This window comes from Aulostomus chinensis, chromosome 1 (assembly GCF_037954235.1).
Source record: "Aulostomus chinensis isolate RoL2024-O1b breed Wild chromosome 1, RoL_Achi_v1.0, whole genome shotgun sequence".
NCBI lineage: Eukaryota > Metazoa > Chordata > Actinopteri > Syngnathiformes > Aulostomidae > Aulostomus > Aulostomus chinensis.
Window position 1 is genome coordinate 64203633 of NC_141320.1, and position 13978 is coordinate 64217610.

The 13978-nt window shown below is 43.3% G+C and overlaps 1 protein-coding gene across 3 annotated transcripts in view; it reads left to right on the plus strand.

Annotated features, from left to right (window-relative positions):
• Positions 1-13978, plus strand: part of ncam2a (neural cell adhesion molecule 2a) — a 213870-nt gene that overhangs the window by 162954 nt on the left and 36938 nt on the right. For all 3 annotated transcript variants that reach the window (XM_086200425.1, XM_086200434.1, XM_086200441.1), the window contains exons 5-7: positions 209-346; positions 9826-9943; positions 13022-13191. In XM_086200425.1, the coding sequence (XP_086056551.1) occupies positions 209-346; positions 9826-9943; positions 13022-13191 (426 nt within the window). The remainder of the gene's footprint in view (positions 1-208; positions 347-9825; positions 9944-13021; positions 13192-13978) is intronic.

Sequence of the window (13978 nt, forward strand, 5' to 3'; positions counted from 1 at the left end):
TATCTATGTGGACTTTATCAGGCAAATGTGCCCAGGTGAAGACCGACGGTGGAGCTGCTTAGAAGAGATGGCAATTTTCTCCTCGCTGTTTTCCTAACTTTCTTATCTCGCTTCTCCCTCCCTCTCTGTCATACTCTGTTATTCTTTTTCCTCTGTCTCTGCCTGGCTCGTCTGTCTCCTCATCCTCCTCTTCGCCCATGCTGTGAAGGCAGGTTCCAGGTGCTGCCAAATAACAACCTGCAGATCCACCAGGTGACCAAGGCGGACGAGGGCGTGTACCGATGCGAGGCCAGCGTGGAGGCACGTGGAGAGATTGATTTTGTTGACATCGCGGTGGTGGTTAACGGTGAGTACTGAAACAGGAACAGACGGAGGGAGCATGTCGGACAGGAAGGAAGATTCCTTTCGGGAGGAGTTGAGAACTGAGAGTTAAGCTCGTTAGCTCAGCAACAATGAATAGCAGTGATTGGAAAGAGTTGGCGTCCACCTGTCAAAAGACCTCCTCATCCTCTTTTAGTTGTCAGCAGGGTTAGGGTTGTTTTGCTGAGCCAAGGTTTGAGGTGCTGAGTCAAGTCACTGCGCCCAGTCAGGAAAGTAGTTTTGGCCAAGTATCTGATTCCAAACTTTTGCAGTATTTATTTGATTTCATAGAAAATGATATCTGAAGCTCGAAAGACAATAAGTATACAGCTCAGACCAGCATTCAGATATTATTGGGGATGTGGAAGCCTTCATTTTGGTGCCAATGTTGAAGTCCGCTGGTGTCTGAGGCTTGAAGGACAGCAAGTCAGCAGTGCCGGTCGAGAGCAGCAAAGAAGACACGTCTCTCAACGATTAGCAACTTAACTTTTGTGCTTTACTCAAACAACTGAAGTTTTTTAATCTGCAAAGTCACAACCATGATTCTACTACTGAGTGCGTGTGCTCCGTCAGCTCCCGGGAAGCTCCCCCCCATTCTGAAGTTTTCAATCAGCGCTGCGTTTGGACTCTGTGGCCCAAAAATCGAAGGATGTCATTTTAATTTTCTAATTTGTCCTCATTTCCTGTGAGTCACCTGAGGCTGCTGAAGTGATTGAAATGTGATTCGGCGAAGGCCAGTGGCGTCTTGTAACGCTTCAACAGCTGCAATATTGTCTCTGCCTATGTAATTCTCTCACTCCTAATGTAATAGCAGAGCGACCCTCCGCCCCAAAAACTATGAATTGCATTCAATTTAGCAGACCACTTACCTCACTTCTGCGGAAAGATCCAATAAGCTTGCTCAATGAGGCGCGACCTATTACTGCGACGACACGACGCTCGACCATGCTGCGCTGAGACGGGACGGGTCGCTTTGTCGAGTGTCCTGAGCGAACACACTCGCCGGGGGAGACGGTTTGAAGTTCACTTTGCCTCAAGGAGAGTCAGTGTGTGGGTCCCGAAAGACTCTCAGACTGGGAAGTGCCTGAAGTTGAGCCGGAGGGAGGCAAAACCTGATTAGTAGGACTGTAAAAGTTCTGATTTGTCTGATGAGGCTCCACCAAGCCAGAATATCTGGTACCGCTCTCTTTCAGAACTCCTGCCTCAAGTTGAACTTCCCCAAACACCACTCGGTCCTTGTGTTTGAAGAGAAACGGGCAAAATCAATGACTGAGACTTATTATTGCAGAGGTACTAAACACTCAAAATAATTGACCTTTTTTATCTGTTGGGGGGCTGAGGATCGAACCAGCGACCCTTTGGTTGCTGGACGGCCACTCTACCTCTGAGGCAGGTCGCTTCCAATTGCGATATATATATACATACACATATATATATATATGTATATATATGTGTGTGTATGTATATGTATATGTGTATATATATATATGTATATATGTATATATATGTGTGTGTATATATGTATGTGTATATATATATGTATATATGTGTGTATATATGTATATATGTGTGTATATATGTATATATGTGTGTATATATGTAATATATGTATATATATGTATATATGTGTGTATATATGTATATATGTGTGTATATATGTAATATATGTATATATATGTATATATATGTGTATATTTATATATATGTATATATATATATATATATGTATATATATAATGTGTGTGTACAGCTAGATATAGAGTAATGTTACTGTGCACTGTAAATTAACAGCCTTGAAAGCTGCCTATCAAATACATAATTTTTTTATTATTATCATTATTATGGAAAAATCAGAACAGATTTGTGTTTAGTTGATTCATTCTTCAGTAGTCCAGCTAGCTTTGAGGAACCCTGCTCCCACCAGCCCTGGTGGGGGGGTTTAGACTCATAGCTCAATTCTCAAATGCATTTTCTCAACAGGAACTTTGTGGCATAAAAGGGAGGACACTTACCCAGAGGTCACCATGGTGGGGCACAGAAAGTATTGTTCTGCTCGGTCAGTGGGCGGAGGGGCGGTGAGCATGTTGTGCTCTCATCCATTCAGCTCCTTGCGGTGATGCCGAACAACTTAAAGCAAATACGTTTTATCGATATGTGAAGTTGAAGTTGTGAGGGAGCAAAGTGATGGATGTGCAGAGGACAAACAGACTCAGGCGGACGTCCTGCCTCTTGCATATCAGATTGGCTCAATTTGGTGAATCGGATTCCGCGTATGTTCTCAGCTGTTTGTACAAGCTATCTGTTACCCGCCCTGCAGCTGCCGCGTGTTTGTTGAAACAAGGACGAAAATGACATTTATCTGTCTTGTCACTTTTGTATTATTCTCCCAGAATGGCTGGTAATCAAGGGGGCAACGGTCCTGGACTGGTTGGGAGGCTGAGGTCTGTCGGCGGGTGCAACATGTTTTATCAATCAGCTGCTGCGCTCAGGGACGCAGCAGCCAGGGTCAGATAAACGAGCTGAAAACCTCTGGAGGAGGTAGAAAGCATGAGGACTAAATGGATGCAGCTTCAGGGCGTCTTCCCATCCTCTCCTGGGGTTACTTCAGAGGAGGAGTCTGTGATGGTTGTCCATACAGCGCTAGTGACAGCTAGTAAATCATCTTTTGGATGCTGCATTTTCTGAGTTTGTCCTATCATCATTTAAGACTGGATTCACACCAAATCAAGTGCTGCGGCGAAGTCATTTATCTGCCTGAGGAGAGTTTAGTTTTGGAGGTTGCTGCCTGTAATGCTCAGCTTATGGAAACTGGTAACCCGATGCTACGCTGCAGCTATCAATCAGGATGGATCCGACTGGGAGATGCTAACAAGAAGAAGCACTTTTATGGTTCATCTTATGGTTTAGCATGTAGCATCGTAGCATTCTGCTGCTTCAAGGAGTAGATTGATTGCCTCCTCTCCTGAGCTGTTCTCTTCTGACCTGAGGGAGTACAGAGATAGAAGGCTGCATGCAGTCACGTTATATCATGCGCTGAGGTGCTCAGGTGTCCCGCGCCATCACCAGCCAGGCCGCTTGTGGAATGGGAACCAGGGCGCTGGTGGAACTGGTGCTCACTGCTCTGTAGACGATGCAGAGACAAATTCCTTTGTTTGTATGGCAGTAAAGAAACACCAAACAGGCACCGCACAGCTGCCCCAGTGCTGAATTTGGTGTGAAAACGAGCTGAAGAGGCTTTATTTTTTATGTGAGCATTAAAACGTTTTCTGCTTTTCAACTCACATAATGATAGTCAGTCAATCGTTGGAGATTAAAACTATTAAAAGGGAGGATTTAAAACATAAAAGAGCATAAATTGAGTTTAGTTTGAAGCCCCCTGGTACATACAGACCCCTTTATACTGTTTTGGAGTACCTTTGCTGGATGACAGTCATACATGTCTGAACAAGTGCCCGAGTCCATTGAAGTAAAAGTCAAGACTGTAAAGGTACAAGGCCTGACCTCGTTTAACGGGTGGATGCCTCCTCATTAGTGCAACCATGACATTCAGCTTTACATGTGTGTCCTCCAGTTCATCAATGTGAAGGGATGTGTGTGTGTGTGTGTGTGTGTGTGTGTGTGTGTGTGTGTGTGTGTGTGTGTGTTTCCTACTGCTCAATCAGGGTAAAGACCAAGGTGATAGTACAGGACCGACCTCTGCATGTCACACCAAGGACCAGCGTGAATTCTTTGAACCCGCATTCGAAAATGGAACAGGGTGTCTTTTTGTTATCGTCATAGAAACATTTCGAAGGTTAGACAATATTTTTCTCTTCTCAGCCCCAAAGCAGAAAAATCAATGCTTGCTTTTCCGAAACCACTTTTGTTTGTTGGGCTTGGAAAAAAAGTTGTTGGACAACTTGTTCAGAAGTCTGAGGGCTGATGGGTGCAGCCTGAGGACACGGGGTCCCTCACAGAACATGCGGCTTCATCATTAGTAATTGTTTTGCTATCGCCCTGTAGTCATGAGCGGCATTTGTCAACTGTTCCTCGTTATGTACAGTAGGATAAGAGTGCCAGACGTAAGGTAGAGGTGAAAATGTCTTGTTTGGAATGTCAGGAATGCTGACAAGGACGTACCAACGCTCATTAATGCAAACTATATGAATAAACTTCTGAACAACTGGCAAAATATTTTACATCAAGTGTGCAAGCAAGTAGGAAATCAAACAAGTCACATTTGCGTGACAGATAGTACAGTATATATGAAGCCAGTTATACCGCGTGGGAAATCCTCAGGAAGCAAGCGTTGTTTTAGTTTGATGGGGCTGAGTTTTTAACTGTCATTGGGAGCGCGAGGCGACCCCCTGGTTGGAGCCGAGTGTTCCCTCGCTCCTATCCTAGCTTGTAGCAACAGCATGTATTGACACGAATGTCAGAGGAAGAGTCACTTCTGGCTACTTCAGCAACATGTTTACAGACGTTACCTGAGCCAGTCATGCAGAACCGGCCCTGAAAGCCCAGGCTGAAATAGCTTACTGGATCCTTTCCTGCTTCCATTTGAGGGCATTAATATTCATGGAGAGTTGATAAAAGAGCAGCTTCTAGCCCATAAGCGTGAAGCCGGTAAAGCTGTGCTGACCCACCGTCGCTCCAAGTCTCCGGTGTAGCATCAAAGCAGACCATCGATGAGGATGCGGATGAGGAAGGGTCGTCCGCTAATGGCTGGCTGAGGGCAGGAAGGGTGCCAGAAGTCTTAAAAAGTGATGTAGGATTTTCATTTCCAGCAAAATGAGGAATCGTTCAATAATCAGTCTGACACAGGACCACTGATCTGACCTGTAAATATGTAATTCAATATGTGGAGATATGAGTTCAAAACTGCTACACATGGTGATATCTCCCCGACAAATAGTCATACTGCTGAGGCGTTTTTGATCGAGAATTTTGAAATATTAATGTGTGTTGGAGTCTTTAAGACGTCTCAAATTCTGTCAAACTGACACCTCAATTAAGTAAATTGCCGTTTTTTTTTCCCCCCTCTTCAGTTTCACAGATATTCTGTTGCCAGATATCAATTTTATTGCAACACTATCAGGAGCTAAATGTCAGGAAAATATGAGTCTCCCACTGCACGTTAAATCTTTCAGCAATACGGCATATCACACAGTGAAATCTGTAATTCAGATGCAATGAATCTGAATAATTTGCTGAAAACAGTTGCTTGCTGTTTGTAAAGAAAATGGCTGAATTTGTTTATTTTTGTGAAGAGCGTGGGTGCCATCTGAGATCAGAAAGCTTTACAGGTGTGGCACCGTTCGTTAAAGTGGACAGGGCTTAATTAACAGTTATTTAACCGCTGGATGTAAGATCATTCTAGCCTCACGACCACACACACACACACACACACACACACACACACCTCTCCACAGTTCACTTACCACGGGTGTGTTTCTCCCTCATTTCATCACATACGGTAATTCATCATCCCTGAATGTTGAGGGAAATCCAATAAAAGGAGACATACTTATTCTGGACAAACATTCTCCTGGGTTCCAGCATCAGATACAGCGAGTCCAGCTCAGCACCTCAATAAGTCACTCATTTCATCAGTCACAAGTGGCCAGTGTGGCTAATTATCTTTGGCTAGCATCTGCTCTCTATTTTGATGGCGTAATAGCTGTCATAGTTGTTTCCATGGCAACTGAGGGTAATGTAAATCGCTTTCTTACATCTCCTGCATCCTTCTGAGATGTATCAATTAATGGCTGCTTCTCTCTTTTGCACACGAGATCTGCAGTGTTACCCATTTGCAGCTGTCAAAGAAGAAAAAATCTGATTTTTTTTTTTTTGCCCTGGCATGAGTCATCGGGAATAGAAATCAGAACCTCCAGTTAAGGACGTTAAGCTGACATTTAGCAAGAACGTCTCACATCCTAGAAATGGGTGATCCTCACTTCGCCGGGGCCCATTAGCGCTTAACAGAACACAAGTCTTCCAGCTCCTCGTGCGGCCATTTAAAACGCTGTGAGTGAGTTTGCATCTTCAAGTGTGTTTGCTCGCGCTGGTGGGGACGCCTGCAAACCTCGCATTATCCATGCCTAGCCTCTGAAGTTTCAAGGATCCGACTTACCAACACATGAAGTATTCATTCAGCTTGCCAGATTTCCTTTTGGACGGTTAAACCCTGTTGCTGATTTGGCCTTTTGAAGTCGTTCTGCTCGGCAGTGTGTCTCATTAACAGGGCTGTTTTAGTACGCCTCACTGATGTGGGAGTGTAGTGCATTGGAAGAAAGGGACACCAGGGAATGGAGATCTATTGGCGTTGAAATCAGTGGTTATCATGTCAGGCAGACGCTTGCTCCTCTCAGTCACAGCATCAGTACTATTGGAAAGGACTCATGGTGTTTGATTATTGCTTAGAACCCATTTTATCCCTGAAAGCGTTTGGCACATTGTTGCGTGTGTCCATATTTATGTGTATGTGGTCACTCGGGCCTGAAACAGTGGTATACACTCACATTATTAAACCCTGGCAGCTGAATTTGGTGGCTAGGTGCATATTTTTTTAGTTCTGGATGCTAACTTCATGTAGAAGACACATAGTTGACACATTTGCCTCTTACATTTTTCTGAAAGGTTTAGAAAAATGGTTGCACATTTCATCCTGAAGGGTTTAATATTGTGCCTGCCTCCATTCACTTAATTTTAGTGGTCAGAGTTTTCTGATTCTTATCTTATCATGTTAGCTGTAGCTTTAGCAGCTAATTGCCAGGCCCTGTCAGCCAGGCCAAGAGGGTCTTTAATGGGCACAAGTTCATGTCTTGGGCTTGCATAGACATTATTTTCCCCCTCCTACTTTACATTTTTAATGACTGCAGAATGCAGAAGAACCCAGCCACATATATTTAGCTCGACGCTAATGACGAGTGAGAGCGAGCACCTGTTCCAGAAACAAAGTTCGCTTGCACCGATTCGTGATTGCGCCAAACCAGTAGCTTCATAATTTGTTTTTTAGCACAAATTAAAATGTTTGTGGATGAGTGAGCGTACAGCTGGATATAGAAGATGTAGATTAAACGTTGGTGTCTGGTTCTTTCTGCATTCTGGAGTCACAAAGAAGTGATGCTGGAGAGAAAACCATCTTTGTGATATCAAGTAACCTCTTTGGACACTTTTCAGTGTAATATTGCTTGCAATTTGATTTAAAAATAAAAAAAAAAACATTCTGAAAAATCCACCCTAAAACAAACAGGGAGCCAGTGTGAAGAGGTTAGACATATTGTGACGATGCGTCTTTGGTTTTGGTTAAAAGCATTCGTTCAGCATACATTCAAAGGTTTGTTGATTAAGACACGAAACAGGCTGCTGCAATAACCAAGGCAGGAGGAGATAAAAGCATGAGCGGCACTTTCTACGTCTCTAAAATGTATGTCATGTAAATGCTCAGTGTGAGGAGTGAGTGTGTGTCCTTACACCAGCTCTCAATATGAAATAGTAATCGATTTATTTTTGCCTGCTTTTCCACCAGTTTGCCTCCGTCGACACGCTCGCACTCAGATGCTGTTTGTGACTCCAGCCCTCCTTCGGCAGCAGCACACGCGCTTTCTTGATGTGTCATTGTTGTTGACGAGACAACACCGGTGACCCGAGGAGTCAACGGAATAAGCTGCTCCACACATGCCCCATCATGCTCTGATGGAGATGGGGCAGTGGCACAGTTAGTGTGGGAGTAGAAGTGCTGTGTAAATACAGGCTTGAGAAATGGACTGAGAACCCTGATAAACATGTTTGCACCATAAAGCTGCCATTCGCTTGTCACCTCGGAGAAAAGACGGGCCGGCTCTCCTTTTACTGAATGACAGCTTGACAGTCCCCTGCTGATTGGCCGGCAGGGACCCACTCAGCACTGTACTTTAATTTTAGAACGGTCTATTTATGAGCGCAGTACTTGACGAATATAGACATCAGGCCACCACATCCTGGAACATGCATCCATTCGTATTTATTTAATGTATTGAAATTTGCCATGATGTCCAACGCTGTCCTGTCCAAGAGGTGGGTCATCAACCAACACCATTTATGTCTCAGAGTATATTAATTTAACTCTCTAAAAACTCTGGTTTACGCAGATTAATGTTTGATCAATACTTACAAGCACTAATATGAATAAACTAATATATAAATACCGATACGTTTGCCAGAGCTCAATGGTAACCGCCCACTTTCAGAGCAGATCCCACTCAGGTCAATTTCCAATTCAAATCTTTCATTGACATTCAGAAAAATCTTAATATAATGAGTTTAACACCAGGAACCAAGCCAACCAGCTAGAAGATGCATAAATTAGTTTAATTGGAGCAAAATGCGAACCAGAAAATGAGGAAATATTCAAGAGTGTGGACTTTGTGTGTGATCATCTCACCAGTTAAGGAACCACTCATTCCATAAACGGCCCCAAATGATATTTCTGTTGTGACCAACTGAAATATAGGATTGACAGTGCCATGTCCAGGAGAAGTTTCCATGGTAACAGTACGCTCCACCAAGAAGGGATGCTCTCGTGGAAGTGCACTGCTCAGAGATGCTCTCGTCGAAAGACTAATTGACATGACTGATCAGGAGCTGGAGCGGCCATTCGGTAATCAGAAAGTTACCGGTTCGAGCCCCTCTCCCTCCAGGCACCTTAGTATCCTTGAGCAAAAAAGTGAACCTCTAATTGCTCCTGATGAGCTGCATCTTGCATGGCTGCCTCCACCATCAGTGTGTCAGTGCGTGTGAGTGTGCGAGTGCTTTGAGTACCGCTTGGCGCTGTATAAATGAAGCCCATTTATTTCCGGTCATTTTACCACCTATCTGTGGTGTAGGCTTGAGCACTGAAGCAAAGTAAATTGGTGCCAAAGGACAAACATGTTGCGCTTCACTTTCCTTGAGAAGTGGAAGACTGTAACTCATTTGTTAGGCTAAAGTTTGTTCCAATAAAGTTTCAGGCTCTGCCTGAGGTTGGCCAGATAAAAGAAAGACACATGCCTTGTCAGTTTGTGTTGGCATTCATTCAAACGTTCACAGTCCCTGCGCTGCAGCTCCACGACTAATTTTTGAACTCCCGCAAGCAACATTTTATTCACCAAAATGCTGCTTTTATTGATGCTTTTCTGTCGTCTTTAAATGGAATCAGACAATAGCATTATGGTTCGGAGACACTGTGTTCAGCTGCTTTCTGTTTTTAACCAAAGCTGGGTCATTTGAAAATCCTCATGGGATTACCAACAAGAAGTAACGTTTTCACTGAGTGCTTACAGGCCACTTGCAAGGCCAATTTATTCCATTTGAAAATCTTCTCAATCGGGCTTCACAGGCACTCTCATTTCCTTTGGAACTCATTCACATTTAAGCTTTTACTCTAAATAAGTCTGAGGATCTCATGACAGCGCTTTTGTGTCTGATTATGTTTGGTTTATTTCTCTCTTTTCTTTGTGTCTGCAGTTCCGCCGGTCTTGTCGGTGTCCCAGCAGTCCTTCAACGCCACAGCGGACTCCTACGAATCTGTCACCTTTACTTGTATCACCTCTGGATCACCTGACCCTGCAGTCACATGGCACAGGTATCTTCAGTACACTAGTAAATGACCTTTTGAAGCGATACTTTACCCAAAAACTGTTGGGCTTTAAAGTACTCACAAATAGTTGTCTTAAGCTCACGAAGAGGTTTCTTTTCCCTTCTGCGTCACATCTTTGTGATTCCAGAATGCAGAAAGAGCCAATTGTGTACATGTAGCTCAAAGCTAATGGGGACTGACTGGTAGCTCTTAGCTCAGATCAAAGTGTTTGAGCATGTTCTGAGCATGTAGCTGGATAAAGAAGATGTGTATTGTGCCAGATTTTGTGCGTGAAAGTTTGCAAATAGATGTTTTTGGGCAGTCTTACTGTTGTTAGCGTAGCTGTTGTTAGCCTTCACCGTAAGCTTCAAGCTAAGCGTGTAGAACTACATGCTGCTTTTTCATCCCACACGCTTTTTTGTGATTGTTGCTGTATTCTTTATATCTATAACCAACTCGTTTTGAAAGTAGGAGGAGAGGGAGTACGCATGTATTCTGAATCAAACAGTATACGCATTGACAGGCCCCATAAAGCTGTCATGGATGCTAAGCTACGGCCGATAGTTAGCATTTTAATGCGACGATAAGATGGACTGTGCGATCGATGATAGAAACTTCTCAGCAACTTCACATGTCTGGAGTTAAAGTGTGCATTTTTCAGCGCACATGTGTTCTGATCTTTATGGAAGCATCAGTTGAACAACTTCCAATTCACTTCCAACTCCGTAATTCTCAAGAAAAGTAAAGAAAGCCTCCACTGGCATGAAGATTTCTTTGGGGTATACCATTCTAATAAATCTCCCCATAAAATGATGTTTGTGTTTATGCTTGACTGTAATCCAGGCTTACATTTTTTTAAGTGGCTTAATAAAACGCAAAGCTTTTGTCAAGGGCAAATGACTGGCTGTCACTTAAGAAACGACGTCACTTCAGCCGCAACTCAGCCCTCATCTTACACTCTGCTGAGTCCAACATTTTATGATATTCACCTTCATTTCCCAGGTCAACAAGTCTGCTGTGTGTCCGACGACACAATTAAACCGCGTCACATCACAACAAAAGACACAACTGTTGATGTCACCCCTCCCAGTGTCCTCCAGCGTCCAAGTTGCATTTCCTGTCAGTGTGAGGTTCTCTGTCGTCCTCTGTGCATCTTGGGTAATGGACTACCTGTCAGCCGTCAGTCAGTATAATGACATTCAGCGCCGCCGCTCGTCCTGCACTGTCCATTCCGAAGATGAGGGCTCTCTTCATTTCCTCTTTGGCTTGCCACAGTTATTATTACTTTGGCTTTGGTGTTTCCTCCACCGACTTTCAATTATCTTCCCTCGCTTTCCCTACACGCCGTGGGGTTGAGGCCAAGGCCTCGCCATTATTTTGTTTGTGTGTCTGAGTCCACATTTAAAATTCTCAAATTAATATGTTTTTCTTTTCATTCACACACAATGCCAGTCTGGAGATAGGTTTTATTCTCATCACTTTGCACAAAAGAGGTTAAAATACGGGATTTCAAATTGAGGTTCTTATCATCCCCACAGTGTAAACAGATAAAATAACAATGCGTTTGCTTTTGTGTTTCAGCACTTGGGCAGATTATATTAAATGGAGGCAGGTATCATTTCTATCCGAGATGCAATCTGTAAATATGAAGTCAGATTTCCTCGTCAAAATATCATATTCCTGCCCGTTAGACGGTTTTGCAGTGTTACGTGTGAGGTGTGGAGCACGGACCAAGGAGGCGTTGTTATGGGTTATGGGGAACAGGAGTTCCCAAACTTTTAAGCCCCTGGCATTGAAAATAAAGAGACTTGCAACCCCTTGATGACCAGATGAAGCATGTGCTCTCATCGGCCTGTCAAGATTTGACTTTGCAACTCTCCACGGCTAAAATAAGGGATTGTCTAAGCTTTTTTTTACATTTTATCTGATGTCTGGAACGCCAGCCCCACAGTTCCCATCTTGTATTACCCACCTCCACCCTCTTGGCATCTTTATTAGATATAATGTAGTAAATCCAATACGACAGCTCTGCCCTGACTTTTAATTTCACTGCCATTTTTATTATTGAGTTCTAGCGGATGTTGCTGTTGTACCGCAGTCAATATTGTAAGTATTACAATACCCCCGCAGCCTCGGTAGTAAACTTCAAGTTAAATTAAAGCCAATCAAATTTGTTTTTTTATGAAGTTTCCCCAAAACTCGCTGTTGCAACATGTACCATGAAATGAGTGCTCTTTTGTCGTTTGTTTTTGTTTTTTTTATTACTGATAAAGTGTATTAAAATAGTTTCCAGCATGACAAACAAAAGACTTAACATGATGATGGTGCGTTTCCTCTAAACTGATTGCGGCCGCTACTTAAATGCCCTGCAAAAGTCTCGTACGTGTTTCTCATTTCTTGTCAATGTCATAATGCTTACCATCCGACGGAATCGCTTCAGAGGCCTCAGTCAGATCAAGGAGCTTGTTTTTAGACACTGAGAAGTTTAGGGATTCTGAGTTGTGTTACGGAATAGAAATTCGACGAATACACTGAACAGGACTATTTCTGCGGTGTATGTAGCGATCCAGTGAGCGAGCTAACCTTGATCCTGCATGCAGAGAGCTCAAACATTCATGATGATTCATGATGTTTCTTGAAACGATACTTAAAAATAGACTGGGATCAGTTGAGTAATTTCCCTGCAGAGTCCAGTAAGAAAAGACACGGTGTCAGATCAGTGAGCGTAGACGAGGCTGCCGCGCCGACTGAGTCGAGGAGAGATGATCCTCCGGATGGCAGCGTTTGAGAAGAATTTCAATGATGCACTACAAATGATTCATTGAACTACAGTCATTTCCATTTTAGTAGAATGCGTCTATCCAAAACAATTCTTTTACAATGCTTGAAAGAGGTTTCTGTAAAAAGTGCTGTTTATGTGCTATAGATAGAAACGGCCTCACGGCCAGCCTTTCTGCCGTTAGCCCCTCTTTTATGGGATTATACATCTGTAACATCAAACGTGAGCTGCAGTCTGAATTAAGTGGAGGTCACTGTCCGTGTGTGAATCCATGTTTTGTGTGTGTGTGTGTTGTATTTGTGCAGGAAAGGGCAGCAGCTGGAGTCGTCAGAACAGTATGTTTTCAACAGGCTGGAAGGAGGACGGAGCATGTTAACAATCCGCAATATCCGCCAGGGTGATGGGGGAACCTACTCCTGCAAGGCCTCCAACAAGGCAGGATCTCAGGAACGAGAGTTTTACCTCAAAGTGTTTGGTAAGAAACAAAGCAGCTTCCTGGAATACATTGTACGTCCTAAACCATGCCAAATTGTTGTACGTTGTACATTAGCGCTGCAGAGAAAGAAGGACCTATTCAGCTGCCTGGCGGGACACCACTTTATGTTTTTCAGTGTTTACTTTGACCTACTTTTTTGCAACTGTGCAGCACTATTGAATGGTCATAGGCCATGTTGTGCTGAAATGAGTTGTGCGTCTTTGCATCCCTTCCCCCCTCCAGATTCGGAGAAATCTGGCAGATAAATGTCTCCAAAACGAGACAAAAAGTAAATCATCGTAAACGACTAAAGCCTGTAATAACCAGGCATACAGCTCCTATCATTTAAAAAAGTTAGCTTTCATTTTACGTTTCAGGTTTCATGATTCAAGTGTGGTAGCCTTGCCTTGCCGTGAATGCCTTTTATGTTGATCCATAAAGCTTTATTGTAAGGACCTTGACAGTTTCATTTCATCTTTCATGAGCACAAATGTCCAAATATCATCCCTCCACAGTAACAACTGCACTCAGAGGATATTTTTCCTCCTGAAAGTAAATATTTCTTTTATTGCTTCATATTTCAATTACTGCACTCCCCGTAAAAAACAAACAAACTTTCAATCCATATTTTCATAAACCTGCTTGCCATTTCCTCTCAGATCCCTCTGATAGTGCTGCCGAGGAAATGTATGGAGATTCGCGCTCTCGTCATCAACATCCCCTCAAGATGCGAGAAGCGCTCCTTTTTTCCAAAATGTACATTTAAATGAAGAAGTAAGGGGGAAGG